The sequence below is a fragment of the Gopherus evgoodei genome, chromosome 7 (genome assembly GCF_007399415.2).
Source record: "Gopherus evgoodei ecotype Sinaloan lineage chromosome 7, rGopEvg1_v1.p, whole genome shotgun sequence".
Taxonomy (NCBI): domain Eukaryota; kingdom Metazoa; phylum Chordata; order Testudines; family Testudinidae; genus Gopherus; species Gopherus evgoodei.
This window is the reverse complement of record NC_044328.1, coordinates 115,639,123-115,659,106: the sequence shown is the minus strand read 5'-3', so window position 1 is coordinate 115,659,106 and position 19,984 is coordinate 115,639,123. Positions and strand designations below refer to the sequence as shown.

Here is a 19,984-nt window from a genome sequence, read left to right as displayed (position 1 = left end):
CAGTCTTCATTGTTTAACTTTTAGCTCTGTATTGGGAGCGGGGAGAGGGGTTAGTTTCTAGCAGCTCAACATAAACCTTTGAGGTTTTGCCAGGTTTACTTTAAATTAACTGTTTGGTTGTTAAACCATGACTGTTTTCCTGAGAGATTCTCACCCTACTAATTAATTGGATCTCCCAGAGCTTATACTTATAAATTTACTTGAGGAGGTCTGTCAAAATTGTGCTTTAAGGGTGTGGGCCAGAAAACATTCTGTCCTCCTAATGCCAAAGGCACTGTCTCGTTTGGATCTCCACCCACAGCTTTCTTAAACCAGATTACCCTTCCATCAGAAAGGAGAGTGAGTTTGAACCAACACCAGGGGCGGCTCCAGGCCCCAGCACACCAAGCACGTGCTTGGGGCGGTATGCTGCGGGGGGCGCTCTGCCGGTTGCCGGGAGTGCGGCAAGCAAGACGCCTTTGGCAGCATGCCCCCGGAGGGTCCACTGGTGCCGCAGCTTCGGTGGAGCCGCGGGACCAGTGGACCCTCCACAGGCACGCCTGTGGGAGGTCCACCAGAGCCACGGGACCGGCAGAGCACCCCCTGCAGCATGCCGCAGTGCTTGGGGCGGCGAAATGTCTGGAGCCGCCCCTTACCAACACACTTTGCATACAGAGTTTGGTAAATAGGTTTTGATTATACTTCTTACCACATGAGCGTGCAAACAGAGTATAAAATAGAGCCTATGATTATCAGGTCTGGGAACAGAAGCCAAGCTGTTTGATGTGAGAAGCACGAATGTTCATCTTTCCGGTTTCTTGGTTAACAATATGAACAGCTGTGACTTCAGGGCAAGTCTGGTTAACAGTTAACTGAATAGATTAATGTGTTTCCAGAAAGAGTGACAAACATACACATAAAGACGTGAGCAAAGCCTGATAAGCTTTTGAAAAGTGAGAACCAGACACAAACTGCCTTCAGCTGGTCCCTGGCATTCTAGGTTTTTCCACTTGGCAATCCTTTGTGCTGATTCAGTGTGCACTGGCCCACATGGAGTTAAGCAGGTTATTGTGTTTAAGTTGGCTGAGTCTTTACTGCCCTTTGTGATGCTGTAGTTCTTCAGTTTGCTCAAAAATAAGATGTCAGTCAGTAAAGTTTACAACCTGCCATGTGATTCCGCATTAGTCTGCAAAGGGCAGATAGTTGGTTTAAATTGTTAACTAAACTGCTTGCTACCCATTGCTGAGGCATGAAACATATTAAGAACCACTTCTACACACTATCACAGTTACCCTAGTTCTGTAATTCCATCTGTCTAAGCTGCATTTTGTACTGTTAGATTCCAGAGAATCTATCAGGCACTAAGATGCATCTAAGTTTCACCTCTCTTCAAGGTGTCTGAAACTGAATTAAACTATTAAGTTGTGAGAATTGTGGGGAGGAGAGTGGAGTTGGGTTTGTTTGGTTTCTGTTTGTTTGTTGCACACTAGTTGAATCATTCTGATAGTTTATTATTATTTATTATTATTATTATTATTGTTGTTCAATTCTAGTGTCCACATTTTTAAAAGAATGGTAAAAAATTGGAGAGGGTGCAAAAAAGAGCCACAAAAACTATTTGAGGGTTGAAGAAAATGCTTTATAGTGAAAGACTAAAGAGCTTGGTTTATTTTATCAGAAAGAAAATGGAGAGGAGACTTAAAGTGTGTAAGTACTTCCTTGAGGAGAAGATACCAGGTATCAAGGGCTCTTTAATGGAGCAGAGAAAGCGACGACAAAAGTCCACTTGTTGATAGCTGAAGCCAGACAAATTCAAATTAGAAATTAGACACAATTTTTTAACAGTGAGTGTGATTTAACTGCTGAAACAAACTACCAAGGGAAGTGGTGAATTCTCCATCTCTTGATGTTTGTTATCAGGTAAATATTGGATTCCTTTCTGGAAGTAATACTTCAGCCAAATATGAATTATTGGGCTTAATACTTTTCACATAGTTACTCACATAATGACCTGTGCTATACAGGTGGTTAGACTAGATGATATAGTGGTCCCTTCTGGTCTTAAATTCCAATGAATTATTGTTTGTACTCCAGTAGCACGTAGGAGGGGTAGTCATGGGCCAGGACCCTATTGTGCTAGTATATTAGGTTATTTGGATGTGGGTTTAGTCCCTTTTGCCTGCAAAATGTTCGCTAGAACATTCTATAGATAGTCAATGGGGGGAAACTACTGTTCTTTTAAGCCATTCGCTGTTAAACTGTTCACTAGCTATGTAAAGCCTATTTTCACCAAATATAATTAGCATTAGTAGGGTAAAGGTGAAGGTGGGGTTTCCATTTGGTCAGTGGGTTCCTTGTTCCTTCATGAAGAAGGGTTAGTGTCTCGCAAAAGCAAGGGGAAACTACGCTTTTAGTAAAGATTTATGGAACACTTTCCCCTGTGACAGTTTTATATAGACTATTTGCATTAGCTTCAGACGAATCTATCAGGCTGATTCTCTTTGAATAAGGACAGTGACCTGTGCTGGATTCCTCTCCTTTCCAATCCCCTTGAAACTAACCCAGCCTCTTGCTTTGTGTCAAAGTGCAGTGTACCATGGAGACAGCTGAAAGGTGCTGTGTTCTGTGTGGCTCGCTCAGTTCTGATACCTGCATGGAAACCATCTACTGCGGAAATGCAGATTTTCCTCAGTTCACTGCAGGAGTTTGGACTTGTGAACCTTTAGCTTCAAACCCTACGGGAGGAAAAAAGGGATTTTTCCTTCTCCTTTTGTGTATCTATATCATGTAACAGAAGCAGCCTCTAACTTTTCAGTTGGCTCAGTAAACTTTGAAAGTTAATTATGAATGGTTTGTGGCAAATACTCAAAGGAAAGTCTCTCCATTGTCTTGTGTGGGGCAGCTGAATATCTCCTATTGCAGATGTTAAATGTACACAGTATATAAATGTGTTGTGTTTCTTATTCATTCTGTGGCTATAGCAATTAATCACAATCAGGTTGCCTCTGGTGTCAGAAAGGAGTCATGATTCAGTTAATTGTGTGGCCTTGAGTGGCTGGATTTTGGGGATGTGTTGCATTTCATTGATGTAAATGTGCTTCTAAGGCTGTGTTTACTGAATCCAGTGTTCATGAAACAAACCACATGGCCCCCCTTCCCCTCCGTGTATCATATGATATTTCTTGTTTCATGGCAAATGACTGTTATGAAACAGAATACTGTCTGATCATCACTGAATTCTGCAGAAATGGACAGCTGATCCACTGTCAATATGCAGGTTTGGTAACAGACCCAATCCTTGTGATTGAGCATATTCTTCCAGCATGCTTGGCTTGAATATTTTATGTTTTAAGGATCTCCTCCTACTAAAGGGCTAGGGATGCTTGTGCAACATGGTTAAAAACAACAAACATGCTTTTAAAAAAGCCTAATTGACATTGGAAATAAAAGCAACCAATTGAGGGGGACCATTACTAGAAATGGAGAGAAGAAGGAAGTGGCAAGGGAAGGAAATAAATATGGGGCAAATAGAGCACATCTTAAAATGGGACAGGACAAGGAGCTTTTCTCCATATGCGAGTGAGGTGGGTGATATGGGTATGAAAGGGGCACTCTAAGGTCCATCTCAAAGGCACAGCTGCTTGTCTCAGCAATTCAGTGGTGCTCATGACCTTAAGATCTAGGTGCCAAATGCTACAAGGCAGTCACCTTCCAATCTAAGATACAGTAAAGGGATTCCTAAACCACAGGCAGGGTGCGAATGTAGATATGAGTCAAGAAAAATCTCACAAAGGAAGTCTAATGTAGTTGTAGGGTTATAGGTTTTGAAATCCAGCAGATGCCAGCTAGTCTGCCTTTTGATACTCGGACGTGTGAAGGGCACAGGCTGGGGGTGATATGGACCCAGTAAGCTCACGTTTATGCAGATGTGTGTACTGCCTAAATAATCTACCATGTGTTACACTTGTGCAGACATGGGTCATCCTGACATAAGTTTCCAGGATACTAATTGTGACTGAGTTCTCATCCCCACTTTGTCCCTGGAGTTTCAAAATATCCTACTGGAATATGCTCCCTTTTAATGGGAAAGGACATAATACAGTACAGTCCACTGAACTCTATACTGTAGGTCACAGCTACCTACCCTATTCTTCAATCAAGAGTCTACAGGTCCCAACTTTAAAATCCTGTCTCATTCTGAATAGTCTTAGCGGTCTGCCCAAGGTGAACTGTTACATGCTGGAAACTGTAGTTTGTGTGCTGCCCAGCCCTATCAGAGATGAGGCTGGATGCAGTCCATTCCCATTCATGAAAATTAAATGCAGCCCTTGAGCTCACAGCAAGTTGCCTATGTGGCCCTAAGTTGGGCAAATGGGGCTAAATTTTCCCTCACCTTGGCTGGAGAGAACACAGATGGATCCCATCACAGCCAAAGCTAGTGGTGCTTTTCTGACCCTCAGGATGCAATTCATTGTTTCTTATTCCAGAGCATTGTGCCTGAATGCATTTGCCTGGCCAACAGTCACAGTCCTCCTGTCTGCAAGTCAGAATGCTGATGCTCTGCATCACCTGAAGAAAACCTTCATTTCTTTCAGAGGTGTTCCCATAGCAATGTTAACTTTCTAACATAAGTTTGGGACTGTATCTGTGAACAAGTTTTAGATTCTCTCTCTCATAATTATCACCTACAACTGCCTGCTCCAGCACAACTTTCAAAATCACACCTCTTAAAATACAGTATCTTGGTAGCTGAGCTGGCTCGGGGTTGACTCGTGTGTGAAGGTGATAGGTATTCTGACCTAAATGGAAACAATCATTTTGTGACAGCCATTAAACGCACACATGACATGCAAAAAATGCTTAATTGGAAATGTTCACCGGGCCAGTTTTTCTCTGACGTGCAATGGAAAATCTGTTAAAGCACCCAAACAAAAAAAGCAACACTTCTGAATCTGTCAGCAAATAACCATTACCAACATGCAAAATATTTATTTCATGCAGTTTATGGAGAAAAATCTTTTTCTTCACCACTCCTTCGTGTTGAGGAGGCTTTTTCTGAAGTAGAAGGTGCTTTATGCATGCAATCAACTAACACAAAACACCAGCATGAGAGGCAGAAACTCTTGTTTCTCAAACAAATTTTGTAGGCAACAGACACCCTGTCTAAAACTGATACTTTTATTGCTTTTAAAATTTCATTAGTAGTTTCTAGGTCTGATTCTTGCTTCTTTGTATTAAAGTAGCGTGTAGAACCCCCAACGAAGATCAAAGCTCTGCTGTGCTAGCCCCCTACAGGCACCTAGTAAGAGACAGTGCCTGCTTCACAAGTTTACAGTCCAAATAATCAAGACAAAGCTTTAGTATTCTTTGTATCTTGGACAAGTCCAAAAATCATTGTGAGGCAGATCTTGATTATCATTTTAACTGGACAGATCTCATTAAGCAGAGCAATCTGATTGGTTATTTTGGACTAACCAATCTAAAATTAATGTTACCTACATAAATACCTCTTCATTTAAACACACAGTCTAGGTACGTGTCCAGTGGAGGGCAGGGAAGGGGTAGCTTTAAAGTCTTTACCTTAATATTTAATAAATGGCTTTTGGTCAGTGAATCATTCTGGAAATATCATTTGGGTTCATGTATCAGAGGGGTAGCCGTGTTAGTCTGGATCTGTAAAAGCAGCAAAGAATCCTGTGGCACCTTGTAGACTAAGAGACGTCTGTTAGTCTATAAGGTGCCGCAGGATTCTTTGCTGCTTTTACGATTGGGTTCATGTGTCAGTCAATGCTGTTCTTATCAAAAATAGCAAATTCGTAAATAATATCAAAATATGTGTAAATCTCGCCATTCCAAAGGATCCCAACACAATTCACTCGCTGAGCCTGGGCTCATCAGAGTGCCCCTGGGCTCATCAGAGTGCCCCTGGAACAATGCGTACCTCATAACGTCACTAGATACTTGAAGTGTCATAGTCACTTGTATCAGATCCTCTGCCCACCGTCACTTACAGACTGTCTCATCATTACTGCTTTCCATGTTTCTCCCTGCCATCGAGTACTTAGGATTTTTCTTTTAATATTTCCCCCCAGAGATATTAGCATGCTTTTTTCCAGGCTGAATGTCATTTTTTCCCCCTATTTCTAATCTCTTTAGAGGCTTGTTGATTAATCCTGACTTACTTGTACTTAACACCTTCTATAATAATGTCATTTGCAAATATCATGAACATGTTGAGCTTTTTTCTAATGATCTGGAGAGGGAATACATCTTAAATAGGATGGACGCTAAGACCAGTCCCTGTGGTTACCTGATTTCTCCATATGCAGCCCCAAGTTTTAAAGTTGGCTGGTTAGTCTTTCCCTTTGTTTATGTCCATTTACTCAGCCTAAGATATTGTGTTGATGGTTCTGCAACTCTCCACTTCCTGTCTCCATCCCTCGTCCTCCCTTCATGTTTTAGATAAGTTAAATCCTATCCCCAGCAAAGATACTGATACTAATTAGCTGTTTACTATTATATTCAGCCTCTTGGCACTTCACACTAAATCTGAATGGTCATATGTAAAGATGGGAAACAATACTTTCAAAGCAAAGCCTGTCTAACAGAGGTGTGTAACACCAGTATATACTGTAATATATTATGCATGTGCTCAAGGAAAGTATTTTGAAAAAGAAAACCACATCTCTATAGATGGCTTTTTAAAAAAAAAAATTATCTGTAAGTTAAAAACATTCCTATGTGTTACTGAGGTTAATTGTCTGAGGCAATTGTTTTAACTGGTTTTCAGAATATGGTTCCCAATTTCTCTCAGAGATTTGCTTCTGTGTGGGATGATCTGTATTGTCCTGTATTCCTGGTAGATTAATTCAGTGTAATGAAGTCAATATTATCTTAGTTTCTTATTTGTCCCCTTCTAGCAATTATTTGACAGATCTATTGGTTATAGTTGAGTATAAAATCTGCCTAGTAAACTAAAATTTTATACAAGTTTTTTGTTGTTCTATCCATTTTTTAAATTACTTTGTTCATTTTTTTCTTGACCAACTAATTCCCTCCAACTGGAGGTAATTAAGGCCTTCCTGGTTTGGTAGAGACTGCTCCAGATTTCATGGGGTCTCATACAGGTATCAGCCAGGAGGTTTGAATAGTAGCACTCTCACTCTTTCACGGTAATCAAAGAGGTAACATTATTATCTTTCAAAATAAGTCCCTCTGCTACTGTTCTAACCAGAACTGCCAGGGAGTAATCAAAGACAGTCGTTCCAAGGATTGCCTTGTGTAGTCTGTTTCTCAGAGCAGTATGCAAGATATATTGCCATTCTCATTCGTAATTTTTTTTTCAATAAATCAGACTTCGTCCCTGTTCATCATGGGAAGCGGTTGGATCATGAGCCACTACAGAATGCTAACTAATTTCATAATACTCTGCATAAGGTGACCCACTTACAAGTTCATCCTCCAGTCGTGTGTAAGCTCTGATCCTGATTTAAGTAACAGCATATTGGTTTAATCAGAAATTGGCTGATCGCTTACTGTGTTGGCTCCTTGTGACCTGTATATGATTTGCATTCTCCTCAGTCTCAGGGAAAACTTTGTCTTTCTACATGTATGGACAGAAAAACAAATTAATAACAAATATTAAAAACTGGTTTTTTTGTTGCTTCTAAAGCTATGTTAGAGAGAGAATTAAGATGTGTTTTTATATATATTATATATATATATAAAATATTTAACTAGCTTTGCAGCAGGCAGATCAAAGCACAGAAATTCCAAATTGAGGGGGAAAAAGAAACAACCTTTGTCCTGTTTGTACATTTCAGGGATCTGAGGTTAGTGTTGAATGTTAAACCTATGAGCCACGATCATTTTGACTCAACAGGGAGAGCAGGAAGGACAGTGTTATCTGTATATTTCATTGCTAATGTTTGGCTTTGTTGAGCTGAGATCCAAATATGTATAAAGATTTTCCGTTGTGCTTACCTCGAAGGTACAAGGAGAAGTGTACCATATAAATGTACTGGGGATAACATGATCAATTGCTCTATCTTCTTTAAAAGTATATTTGGAAATACTAATAACAAAGCTAATGTAACTGAGACACATTTTTGGACTCTAGTCTTCGTTCCTTTGGAGTTCTGTCTGTGCTGAAAGCTAATTACATTTTTAGTCCGTCAATCCATAGTGCACTGGATATAAGGGCAGGTGAAATAATTTCTTGACTCAAGCCTCTGTATGAAATATATACTTGTTCCATTTCTTTGGTAGCATTCATTTTTCTGCCGACTAACAGAAGATAAGAAATCTGAAAAGTTCTTTAAGGTTTTCTATGACCGCATGAAGGTGGCACAACAAGAAATCAAGGCTACAGTCACAGTAAACACCAGTGACTTGGGAAATAAAAAGAAAGATGAGGACTCAGACAGAGATGCACCAGTTAGGAAAAGAGGTAAATCTCTGATTCTTTGCTTTGAAAAGTGACATGGGAGCAAGGCACTGTATTTATTTAATTCCTTGTGATGGATGCAGTAATGCTGTGATCCACAGAGCAAAGTTAAGAGATCAGTGGTATCCTGCCCTGGGATTTCAAGAGCAGCATTCTCTCTCCATCCATTTGTGAGATTATACTATTGAAATGATTAAATATATTTGAGATGGGACTCTTCCAACTTGTCTAGCCTGAGATGCTGCCTAAATCTGATCGATAGTGATGACCCTGGACTGTAGGTTATAGTCAGTGACTTTCTAAAAATAACCCAGGACTGGAGAAATAGCTACTTACACAACAGGTCTTCTTCTAAAACTCCTGATGGTGTTATGTGCCTGTGATCTGTTCCTTACTAGGTTAATATAAGGATTAAAAACTTTACTGTGATTTGTTGAAAAGGGTAACATGCTATCATCCTAAACCCAGCCTTTTTCATTGTACTAAACATACGTGTTGAAAAGGTTATGAAAGTGATTAGCTGGTCTGTGTGTGAAACTTGATAAGGAAATGTGTGAATAGATTTTTTTTTTCCCTAATCCTTTTGTTCAGATTACCAGATGGAAGGTCTTTCATGTGTTCCATTCTCATGTATTCTAGTGAAAGAGCCCACAACACAAATTACAGAGGAAGTCCGGGATCAGTTGCTAGAGGCCTCTGCTGCTACAAGAAAGGCTTATAATACATACAGGAGGGAAGCTGATCCTGATGACCATTATTCAGCTGTGGATGGACCACAGTCTGCACCAGACAAGAACAAAGATGACTTGGAGATGAGCGCTGTGATTACAATAATGCAGCCCATTCTCCGTTTCTTACAGCTACTCTGTGAAAACCACAACCGGGATCTACAGGTACCATAGGCAGATATGCATGTAGAGTTAAGTCATTCTATCACATCAGCCTCTCTAATCTGTGCCACTTTCCCAGTACAGCCTCAGTTGACCTAAGAGAGCCATGCATGCCCTCATCTCTTTCAAATCCCAATGAACAGGATGTTTTGTGAGTTGCTTGACAAAAACTGTGCTGAAATGAAGTCTGTCTATGGCCGCCATATATGGCGTGAAGACACTTTCTCTTCTCTCTCTGCCTCTTTCCTGTCCCCAACCCTTAGTGTCCAACATTCACTGGTTTAAGGAAAAGCAGTCTTGAAATTGGGTCCAAAAATAAACATCTCATGTAAAATTTAGAATATGTATTTAAACAGAACAAGCAGTGATTCTAGGTCAGAGTTTATTGGTCTTTTTGTTTGAGAGGCAGGAGAAATGTAATGGGGAGATGTGCATCCGGGAGAGCAATTAGACTGATAAAACTCCGAACCAGCAAATTACTCAAGCATGTGCTTAATTTTCAGCATTTGCGTAATCTCATTGACTTCAGTGGAATTATTCACATGCTTAAAGTTCATCATGTGATTGAGTAATTTGCTGGAATGGGTCTGAAATGTGTATGTTAGGAATCTTATCTAGTGCATCTAGTCCTACAGAGATACGGTTCTTGTTTACAGATTGACTGTAATTAACATGATTCTTGTTCAGCATTGCTACAGCTAGTGGCTTAGAACTGAATGTAAGTCAGGATATAGTATATACTAGTTGTCTTCATAAAGGACGAATAATTGCCTTGATTGCATTTTTATTGTTCTCTATTCTAGAACTGTAAAATCTTGCACGGGTGTGTTTTAGACCTGCCAAATCAATTCCATTGAACTTGAATGCCTGGTTGCTGGCAATATTTTAAATCAAATCGGTTTGTTAATATTCCTATGATGTGATCTGCTATCCTAGAACGTTTTGTAGTTATGGTGGCTACATAAACCAGCCTGTTCCTTTATTTTTTTTTCCCCAGTCTACTCCATTTTTTTGTCTTGGAAAACAATTTCCTTACCTTTAGCAGCCTTGGGGATAAGTAGAGTGGTAGTTTTATGGGGTAATAATCTAGCCCACACACAGGGTCTCTTTTGTGCTACAGTCTTCCACTAGGCACTGAAAGCTATAGAAGAGAAATTGAGTGTGAGCCAATGCAGAAACTTTGGATGGTGCTGCCTGCATTGCTCACCATGCCGAACAATTGAATTCCATGAGCAGCAGGTAGTTGCATTCTGCTACAGGAGAGGGAATTAAATTACAGGTGAGAAAAGCACTATTTCAAATATCATCCTATTACTACTTAGTTGCCCCAATACTCCCCTTTCTTCCAGGGTCCCAAGGGGGTAGTTTATGCTGATCTTGCTTTCAGAACTGTCACAAATATAGAATATTGACAGAATGCCATAACATGACTCCCTACTAATATTGCCAACTGGTTGGCTCTTTACAGGAATAGTAACAAGGCTTTCATGTGTCCTCCAGTTGGCATAAATCAATTTATATGGGGCCTTTGAGTTTTAATACTTACAACTTTACATCCAGCAGGTATCTACCAAACATTTTACAAGTCTTAACAAGTGAGTGGGTTGACGATGAGCAAATGTAGGAACTTGCAAGTCATTGCTGCTGCTGTTATCCTTTGTGACCTAAGAAAATGCATTGCTGTAAGGATCTGTAGAAGAGTGTGTTCTTCAAATTAGGAGGAAACCCTTGCAAAATGATCTATGGGATCCCATCGCTGCTCAGTCACTTATCAGTCTACTCATGGTTTGTGAAATAAAATTGCAGATTGTACCAGATTGTCCATATTTAGTCTCTTCCACTTGTACGTTCTTGAAGGTGCACTTGTAGTGTTCCATTCACAACAATGAGGGAGGAACTATTAATTAACTATATATTTAACATGGCCTTGCTATCCATTTAGGACCCCGCAGGACTTGGTTGCCTGTGACATGCTATGGATTCCTTCTCATTTCTCTCTATTTTTCTTTCTACACTCAAAAGTTATTGACACATTTCTAAGATTTACTCTGGATTTCCAATTAGACCAGTTCTTTTTGGTATATCACTGAGCTCATGGTAAGAGCTCTGCCATTAAAACAAAGTTGGAATAGCTTTGAATTGCTGAGCTGACTGGAGGCAGGCTGTAATCTGTCTTTGGCTCAAGATCAAGACTGTATCTTTCAATTTTATTGTAAGGGTAGCTCAGCAGTGAGGAGTCCCTGCTGTATCCTGTACATCTGTTAATTTGTATATTTGTGCTGAAGTTGAAAATGTAAAGATGTTTTAACTGTTTCCCCTATCCCTATATTGGAAGTGTCCTCTCTCAAGCCATCCCATCACACACACACACACACACCCTTTCTTTTTGGCAAAGATTCTTTATTGAAAGGTTATATAACATGTTGGTTACAATTATCATGGCCTGCATTATGCATTATGGAGAGGAGGTGGAAGTCAATGGAATTTCCTTCATATGTCTTTCTATATTTTCTCATCCTGCATAAAACTGATACTTATAATTACTTGCATAAAATGAACACAGTGACAATATAAACAAAACATCATTCAGGGAACTTCTGACTATAAACAAAAGAAATGGTCACACTCTCAAAAGTGAAGATCACCAGCAGTGGTGGCCCATTAAGGAGAGGGAAGAATCCCTCGCTTCTGTGCAGACAGGCTGATCTTATCATCATATACAATCTTTAGATTTCAGCACATGGATTTAGAAACATCATTCTGAGAGAAATATACTATTACCCCTATGCATTTTCCTGTTATCAAGTCAGGTGGTTCTCTCCTGTGAGATTTAAATATTGCATTAATTTTTTTCTCTGGAGAGCCACACAATCTGTGGACTCAAACCCTCTCGGAATGTTGCTTTTTCACAAAATCATAACTTTTTCCCCCAATATCTTTATTTTCTTTCTTATTCCTAATCGTAAGAGGCATACAATATGAACTAATTATTCCTTATAAGTTACAGATGCTGCAGGATAGCAATGCAATAAATTTGAATGATAAGGTATTACGACAGCATATAGATTCATAAATTCCAAAAGCAATAAGGCACCATTGTGATCATCTAGTCTGATCTCGTATATAAGACAGGTCATTTGAACTTCCCCTAAATAATTCCTAGAGCATAGGATTCCCTTCTCTAGCACTTTGAGTGCAGAAGGTGGGGGCCTGTATGGATTCTAAAAATTAATACTGGCCACCCCAGGCTGGTATTAAACTCCCAAGGTTACAGCTTCTCTCTGACATTGGATGGGTAGACACCCAAGTGCAAATAAAACCCCTTTGAACCCGGGAAGGCGCACTTGGGAATTCCTCCCTGTGGGGTACCCTCAAGCGCTCTCTCTCTCTCTCTCTCTCTCTCTCTCTCTCTCTCACACACACACACACACACACACACACACACACACACACACACACACACACACACACACGGTGAAGAGCTGAGAAAGAAAACAAAGGAAATCAGCTGTTGCCACCAGCTAATTAAACAACGTATGCACAACCTCTTAGGACACAAAAACCCAATCCTGTTCTCAAAAAAGGTAAATTTTATTAAAAACAAAAAGAAAGAAAATAGATCTGGAATTTAGGCTATTGCTAGATTTAAAAAGAGCAAATACAATAATTAAGCATCAAGCATGGTTTTCTTGAGGTCCAGCTTAAAGGTTACAAGCAAAGTAAAAGCACCGGGGGTTAGCACAGAGGAATCCACAAGCCATAAAGAAATAAGAGAGAAATCTAATCCCGTCTTCCTAAACATTTTCTAATCTATTTACATATCTGAGGTTTCAAATGAGGAGTTTCTAGCTACGATTTGATGATTTTTCCATACCTGGCGTCAGCTCTTACAGCATAGTTCCAGCCCTATCACTCATCTCCGGAAGAACAACCACAGACAGACAAAAGGGGAGTCTTGTTTCAATTTTAAAAAGTTCTAGCCTTCCCATTGGCTCATTTGGTCAGGTGCCCACTCACTTCCTTTTACATATGCATGCAGTTAGACTTTTTAACCCTTTACAGGTAAAGCAAGTAGCGAATAGCTACCAAGATGGATTTTATAGATAACTGGCTGGGTGGGTCCATAAAAGGGAGCTACCCAACCCCTTCATTTATCACAGAGGCACTTTAGCTATTTCATTCTTTAAGCAGTAGATGTATATTAGGATTAACTTTTATTTGATAGATTGAAAGCGGTCGTATGTATCATATGAAGAACTGCGACTGTCATATCTGATTGCTAGCAGAGAAGATTCTGATCATTTGAAAAGGTGTCTTTTTCTTAGGAATAGTCTTTTTCCTTCTGTATTTTCCCATTATGAAGTTTGTCCTTCAGAGATCAGATGCTATGTGTGTACATAAACATCCTGGATATTCCCCTAAATTTGGAAGCTTCAAAACTTTTCTTTTTATATGGTGCCTTCCAAGCCTTCAGTGTGCAACAGGCTTTATTCATCCTAGTTCGGAGGGAATAATTCTCAACGCAATACTCTGAAAATAGCTGAACTTGGCTTTTTTACTGTTAATACTTTCTCCAGGTCAGGGCTCATCTTGATTAAGAGGTCTATATTTACAAACAAGATCTCTGACATCCTGGTATACATTTATGAGATGTTATGGAGGCAATTCCATACAGATACAGCTTAGCCAATGCATATTGCGACTACCCATCACTATGTAGATATCCGTTCCAAAACTGGTGTATATGATACTGCATAAAGTGTGTAATAAAATCAATTCAGTCTAAGCATCCAGTTGTAGACCTAGGTAAACCTTCAATGGTTAGTTCTGGGAGAGGAGTGATGAGGGGTGAGCTGGAAAAAAACAAGGTCCTGTTCCTGTTGAATTCGCAAAGGAACACAGAAATTCCCTATTCTAATATTTAAAGGTGCCCACCTTCTGCATGGCTTGCAGCATTCCCTGCTGGCCTCAGTAATTGTGGGAGCTAATTATTTTTGCCTTTGGCTTCCCCTTCATGAGCAGGGGTTCTCAAGCTCGGGGTCAGGACCCCTCAGGGATCGTGAGCTGTCAGCCTCCATCCCAAACCCCGCTTTGCCTCCATCATTTATAATGGTGTTACAAATTAAAAACACTTGTTTATATATTTAACGGGGGTCACACTCAGAGGCTTGCTGTGTGAAAGTGGTCACCAGCACAAAAGTTTGAGAATCACTGCTAATGAGTAACTTTTTAAGGTGGTTTGGATCTGTGTCTCTCAAGAAGACCAGATCTTTGCTGTCCATATCTTCAGGTAGCCTAACAAGAAGATTTTGGAGGGTGGAGGTCCCAGTCTCATCCTTACCGTCTGACAGTTACTGTTGATATCTTTGCTAACCCAAGAGTTGTGTCCCCCACTTCTTGTATTCTGACACCTATTTTAGCTCCTAGATTAAAGACCTTGGCCTATAGATTGACTGAGATTTCTTGACCAGGCAATATTCCACTATGGCCATAGGAGTTTAGTCTTCCATAAGTTTGCATTCAACCTATATAATCATATATTGTTTTCTCTTTTGTTCCTATTACTCTTGCTGTCTCTGGGCTAAAAATCCTGTAGAGACATTCTAATGCTATTAATAATCCAGCTTCTACAAAATGGAAGGTTTAAATCCCTTTCCACTGAGAGAGTTTCCTGCCAGTGGAAGTATTTGTTTCAGAGCTTTTTTTGGAAGCTCTGATCTCTGTAGCCTCCAACCTTTTTTCACTGCCTGGAAAACTAATCAGAAGTCAAGATATTAAGTGAGCAATCAGGTGAATACACTGAATCATTGTCACTTTTAATCCTCATTTATCTACAGTGCTTGCCTTTTTAGTTTAGCCTTCTGTTGAATCTGGCAACATCTCAGTCTCTTTACCTTAAAAAGAAAAAAGTCATTGAACAATCCCTAGAAGCAGTCAGTTAGCTACGGTGCTCTGCAAACTTGTAGGAAAGAGGCCTTGCCTGTTCCAAAGTCCAGTACATTCTGTTCCTCTAATACCCATTTTTTATTTTTGGGAGGGAGGGCAGGATGTGTGGAGATTGGCCTTTTGAAGTCAAGTTTTGTGTAACTCATTAGAAGCAGGCTAGATGGGAAGTGTCATGCTGAAACTTCTAGGAAAAAACAGTGGGGTTGTCAGTTCCTCTTTACACAATGCCACTGGGAATGTACTGACAAATAGTATTGAGTAACTGGGAAATTATTTTTCAGTAATTGGTCCTCTTCAATCAAGTATTTCCAAGGGAGAAGCCTTGGAATACACAGAAGATCAAGCATATTTAACCCATGCTGTTAAATGTGACTTGTTATTGCAAGAACTGTTCCTAATCAACAGTTTCAAGCTATAATTACACTGGAAGAAGTGTAACTGAGAAAATTATATTTGAAGTTACCTTTCTCCAGGAGATGCAGTCAGGTGTCTCTTTGACACTTGCATATGGTGATATGAAACCCAGAACTAGAGATTGCTTTCTCTCCACTCCAGTGGAAGGACTTTTATATGGAGAGACATTCTTCTCTGATTGTTGGGGGGAAATATGAATGCCAGTTTTCTTAGATCTGTATGGTCCATAGAATCAAGTGTATCCCACATTCTGCATTCTCTTGTAGGACATAACACACATTGCTCTGTTGCCAGCAGGCCATGAGAGAGAGAGTGAGCAAGAACAGTGCATTCAAAGAAAGTGAAAGAAGTTTTACAACAATTGTACAAGAAATAAAGCTTTCTTTAAATCATAAAACATTTTTTTCCCGAAGCATTTCTGTTATGCAACCATACTAAAAATTAGCATTGACATCACAAAGTGTAAACTTAAATCCAATGGATCTAGTCAAATATTACACTCTAAAGTTCATTTTCTGTGTTGTTGTTTGTCTTTGACACTTAACTACAGAACTTCCTACGCTGTCAAAATAACAAAACTAACTATAACTTGGTGTGTGAGACACTGCAGTTTCTGGACTGTATCTGTGGAAGCACGACTGGAGGACTTGGGCTTCTTGGTCTGTATATAAATGAGAAAAACGTAGCACTGATCAACCAGACACTGGAAAGTTTGACCGAGTACTGTCAGGGACCATGCCATGAAAACCAGGTAATGTGGCCACAGCCATAGAAAGAATGACCCATCCTCCACACGCATCTGATGTTCATGCTGCTGCATGTAGGCCCCCCCAAATCCATTACATCGGCTATAAATTCCATTGTGATGCCATTCATATTGTTCTACTGACCATGGTGATATTTAACTGTATGATCTTATCAAGATTTATTTCTCTATGTACAGGGCTCACTGTCTTCTCCTCCTCCCTAGGAATAAAATAAAAATAAAACTCCGCATCCTTGTAGTAGATTAGGATTTGTGTTGCCTTATATAAGATATTTAGGCAAACTGGGCAACCTGAATCCTTCTCTAGCCAAGCTGCTGGTGTAGCAAATGCCTATCACAGATTGTGGGAAAAGAAAGCTGGTGTCCCTCCAGCCCCCAGTATAAGTGGGTAGAGGCTTGTGCTTTGGTGCTACAAGTCCTGGGTTTATCCCCACTGATGAGCAGTAGAGTTATTGTGGAAATAGTAACCATTTGAGGATTTGAACTCCTGTGGACTTCAGAGGTGTTCTGTGACAGGAGATGTGTGTGACAAGCTGCCTAACTGTGCTATGTCCCACTCTATTGGCTGAAGAGAAGTGCTTGCTACTACTATACTGCTAATGGCTTATGTGTGTCCTAGGTTCTTCCTCACTGACACATGGGCTCGTTATACTCGCATTACATATACACAGGTAATAGATGAGGTAAAGCTCTAGACAATCATTTGGCAGGGTGATAAGTGAAGCCCTCTCTAAACTCTGTGAAACTGTGTTAAAAGAATGTTTAAACATGGTACTGACTAATACCAGTATCATATGGACAGGGAACAACAGTAAATCAGGAATATGATATAACTGTGGTATGGTGTAGAGGTTTTAAATGGTCTCATTGTATATGAGTGGTGAAGCCATAAGTGAGTTATGCCAATCATCTCATCACAATTAAAAAAAAAAAAATCATGACCCAGGCCCAAACCTTGCTCGTCCAATACCTCTGAATGAAGATAATTTTGGGTGAAGGAGGAGGAGGAAAGATTTCTCTGGTAGCTTGATTTTGTTTGCTTAAATAGCAGGTGTTCGAAGCTGCTTAGGGACAGAGATAATAACATGCGTTCCAGGGGCACATGTTAGTGGGCAGAGGATAGATGACTTAGTCAAAAGTGAATGATAAATATATCTCATAGCTCTGCTACTCCAGTTTACCATCTGGATATCAACATCCTTATATATGATACAACTGTTTTTCAAAACCAAGCTACAAAGCAGCCCTGTCCCTCACCCTGATCTAAACACAGTTCTTGTTAACAGTTTCAGTGAACAGGATAAGGGGTAAATGTCTGGATTTATCCATGCTAAATGGATAGCTGCTGTAAGTGGATGCTGACTGTGTCAGCCAGGGAAGGCAAAATATTTCAACTCCCAGCAGCTCTGTAGTATGCACTAACAACTAGTGCTTATTAAATACACATTGCCAACAAAACGTACAGTGCAGGGTATCGCATTATACCAGACCAGTTGTCCAGCTGTGGATTCAACCGGCTTAGAAAACAAGATCTGTCTATACAAATGTGGATGTCTGCTTCCTTTTCCAATTTAAATCTTATCGAAGCCTCTTGTCTGCACAGTGCAGAATGAGCCATCAGGATGTATATGCCATCTCAAACTGTATAGGAAAGAAATATGGCCTTTTAAATATTTTCCTTCAAGGAAACCTGTGCACTGTATGCTATTAAAATAATACACCATACCATGATGGATATTTGCAGCTATGCTGAGAGCATAGCAGGGGGTAGTTTAATGAATATGCTTTTGTTCAGTACTACCAGATACTATTTATTCTCTTTTCATTAACATATGTAAAGGGCCATTAAAAATAGAAGCAGAATTGACCATGATTAAGTGGAAGGCTTTCACTTTAATAATATACTGTATCATTTTTGTGCACGTAAATGTAATTCACAGTAAAGCTAAACAAAACATACTGAGGGATAATTCAACAATAAAACAAAATTGCAGCTATGGGAAAGCATTCATGGAGTTCTACATGTAAGTTAATCATAATAGGAAAATATATCTCTGCAGAACAGGCTGCAGATTAGGTGGAATTATCTTTGTACATCTTTGCAACTGGAAATAAACACCAAAACAGATTCAAAATTGTGAACCCAGCAAGCAGGTTGCCAAGTTTAAAAATTTGTGTGAGTAAGATGCACAACATTTTAAGACCAAGCCTAGAAATTATGCAAACATATATTAGCTGTTTGAAAAGAACTTGGTATATGGGGGTTTTAAAAAAAAATAAATCTCCCATACCTTTATTAAAACAGTGTATTCTCCCTTAGCAGTAAGCTCTGTGTTCATGCCAAAGTGTGCTTGCTGGCTGTTAGTTCATCAGGTGCTATGCTGCGGGGCTTCTCTCAGCCCAGTCATTTTTGGTAGGTCATCACACAGATGATCGTAGTCACATTTGAAGCCAGATATTTTTAACCTTTTATATTGAACCATTTACTGAATTGAAAAATTCCATTCATCCATCTGACCTGTGGTGACTCTTTTCTTTGGTTAGGGATAGTTGGGTAAACTGAGTTTAAAATTGTTGTTTAGCTGGGTTACTTTTCGCTGTGGTTTACAATGATGATTTTCTCTTCACAGAACTGCATTGCTACTCATGAATCCAACGGTATTGATATCATCACAGCATTAATTCTCAATGACATCAACCCTTTGGGGAAAAAGAGGATGGACCTTGTATTAGAACTGAAGGCAAGTGGATACTTTACAATGAGCTGTACGTTGCCTATGGGATGAAGCAAGAGCCTATAGTTGAAGCCAGAGGGGGTTTTGAATGAAAAAAATATAAAAGATGAGTTTTAAGAGACAGATGTTTGTTTAACTCTTGCAGTAATACCAGTGCGATGTCCAATATAAACCCCCTAAATCTGAAAAATGTTTTCCCAGTCGAGAGAACCTAAGCTAATTCCCATATTAGAAATACAATACTGTTGATAAATACCATACTAACGTTCTGTCAGACTGCCACAGGTATAAGGAAAATGCCATCCCCCCTACTACATATTTAGGTTCCTAATGCTTTGTTCCTATTCATACAAGTTATTTTGGTACTTACAGACTCATGATCAAGAATTATTCAGTGTCATTCATAGGCAGTTCAGACTTAATGCAGAAATAATTAAGAACTCCTATTGGATCAAAATGTGCTATGAAGTTACCTTAAAGCTGGTATAGATACACAGTAGCTCTACTTCAACACATTTGTGCAATATTTCCTGTTTTACTTCTGGTCCCTCGTTTATAATACTATTTCTAGTTCTTTTCTTTGTGGACTCATGGCATTATTATGGGTACCATGGATTTCCTCCTCCTTCTAAATAAAAAGACTTGAAATTTAGAATCAGTTTACATCATTCTTTAAAATTTAAATGCCTTTATTGCAATGTTGTTTTTTTAGTATCAACTGTGATGGACTTGAGTCTTATTGTTCATATTCAAGTAGTCTGATGCCTTGTGGTGTTTTCTTATTTCCTCCCTGTATCACTTGGCATGA

The 19,984-nt window shown here is 39.5% G+C and overlaps 1 protein-coding gene across 1 annotated transcript in view; it reads left to right on the top strand.

The window, feature by feature from the left end:
• Positions 1-19,984, top strand: part of ITPR1 (inositol 1,4,5-trisphosphate receptor type 1) — a 309,353-nt gene that overhangs the window by 238,648 nt on the left and 50,721 nt on the right. The window contains 4 exon segments of the mRNA XM_030568211.1: positions 8,248-8,428; positions 9,065-9,318; positions 16,226-16,426; positions 19,072-19,182. Of these exon segments, the coding sequence (XP_030424071.1) occupies positions 8,248-8,428; positions 9,065-9,318; positions 16,226-16,426; positions 19,072-19,182 (747 nt within the window).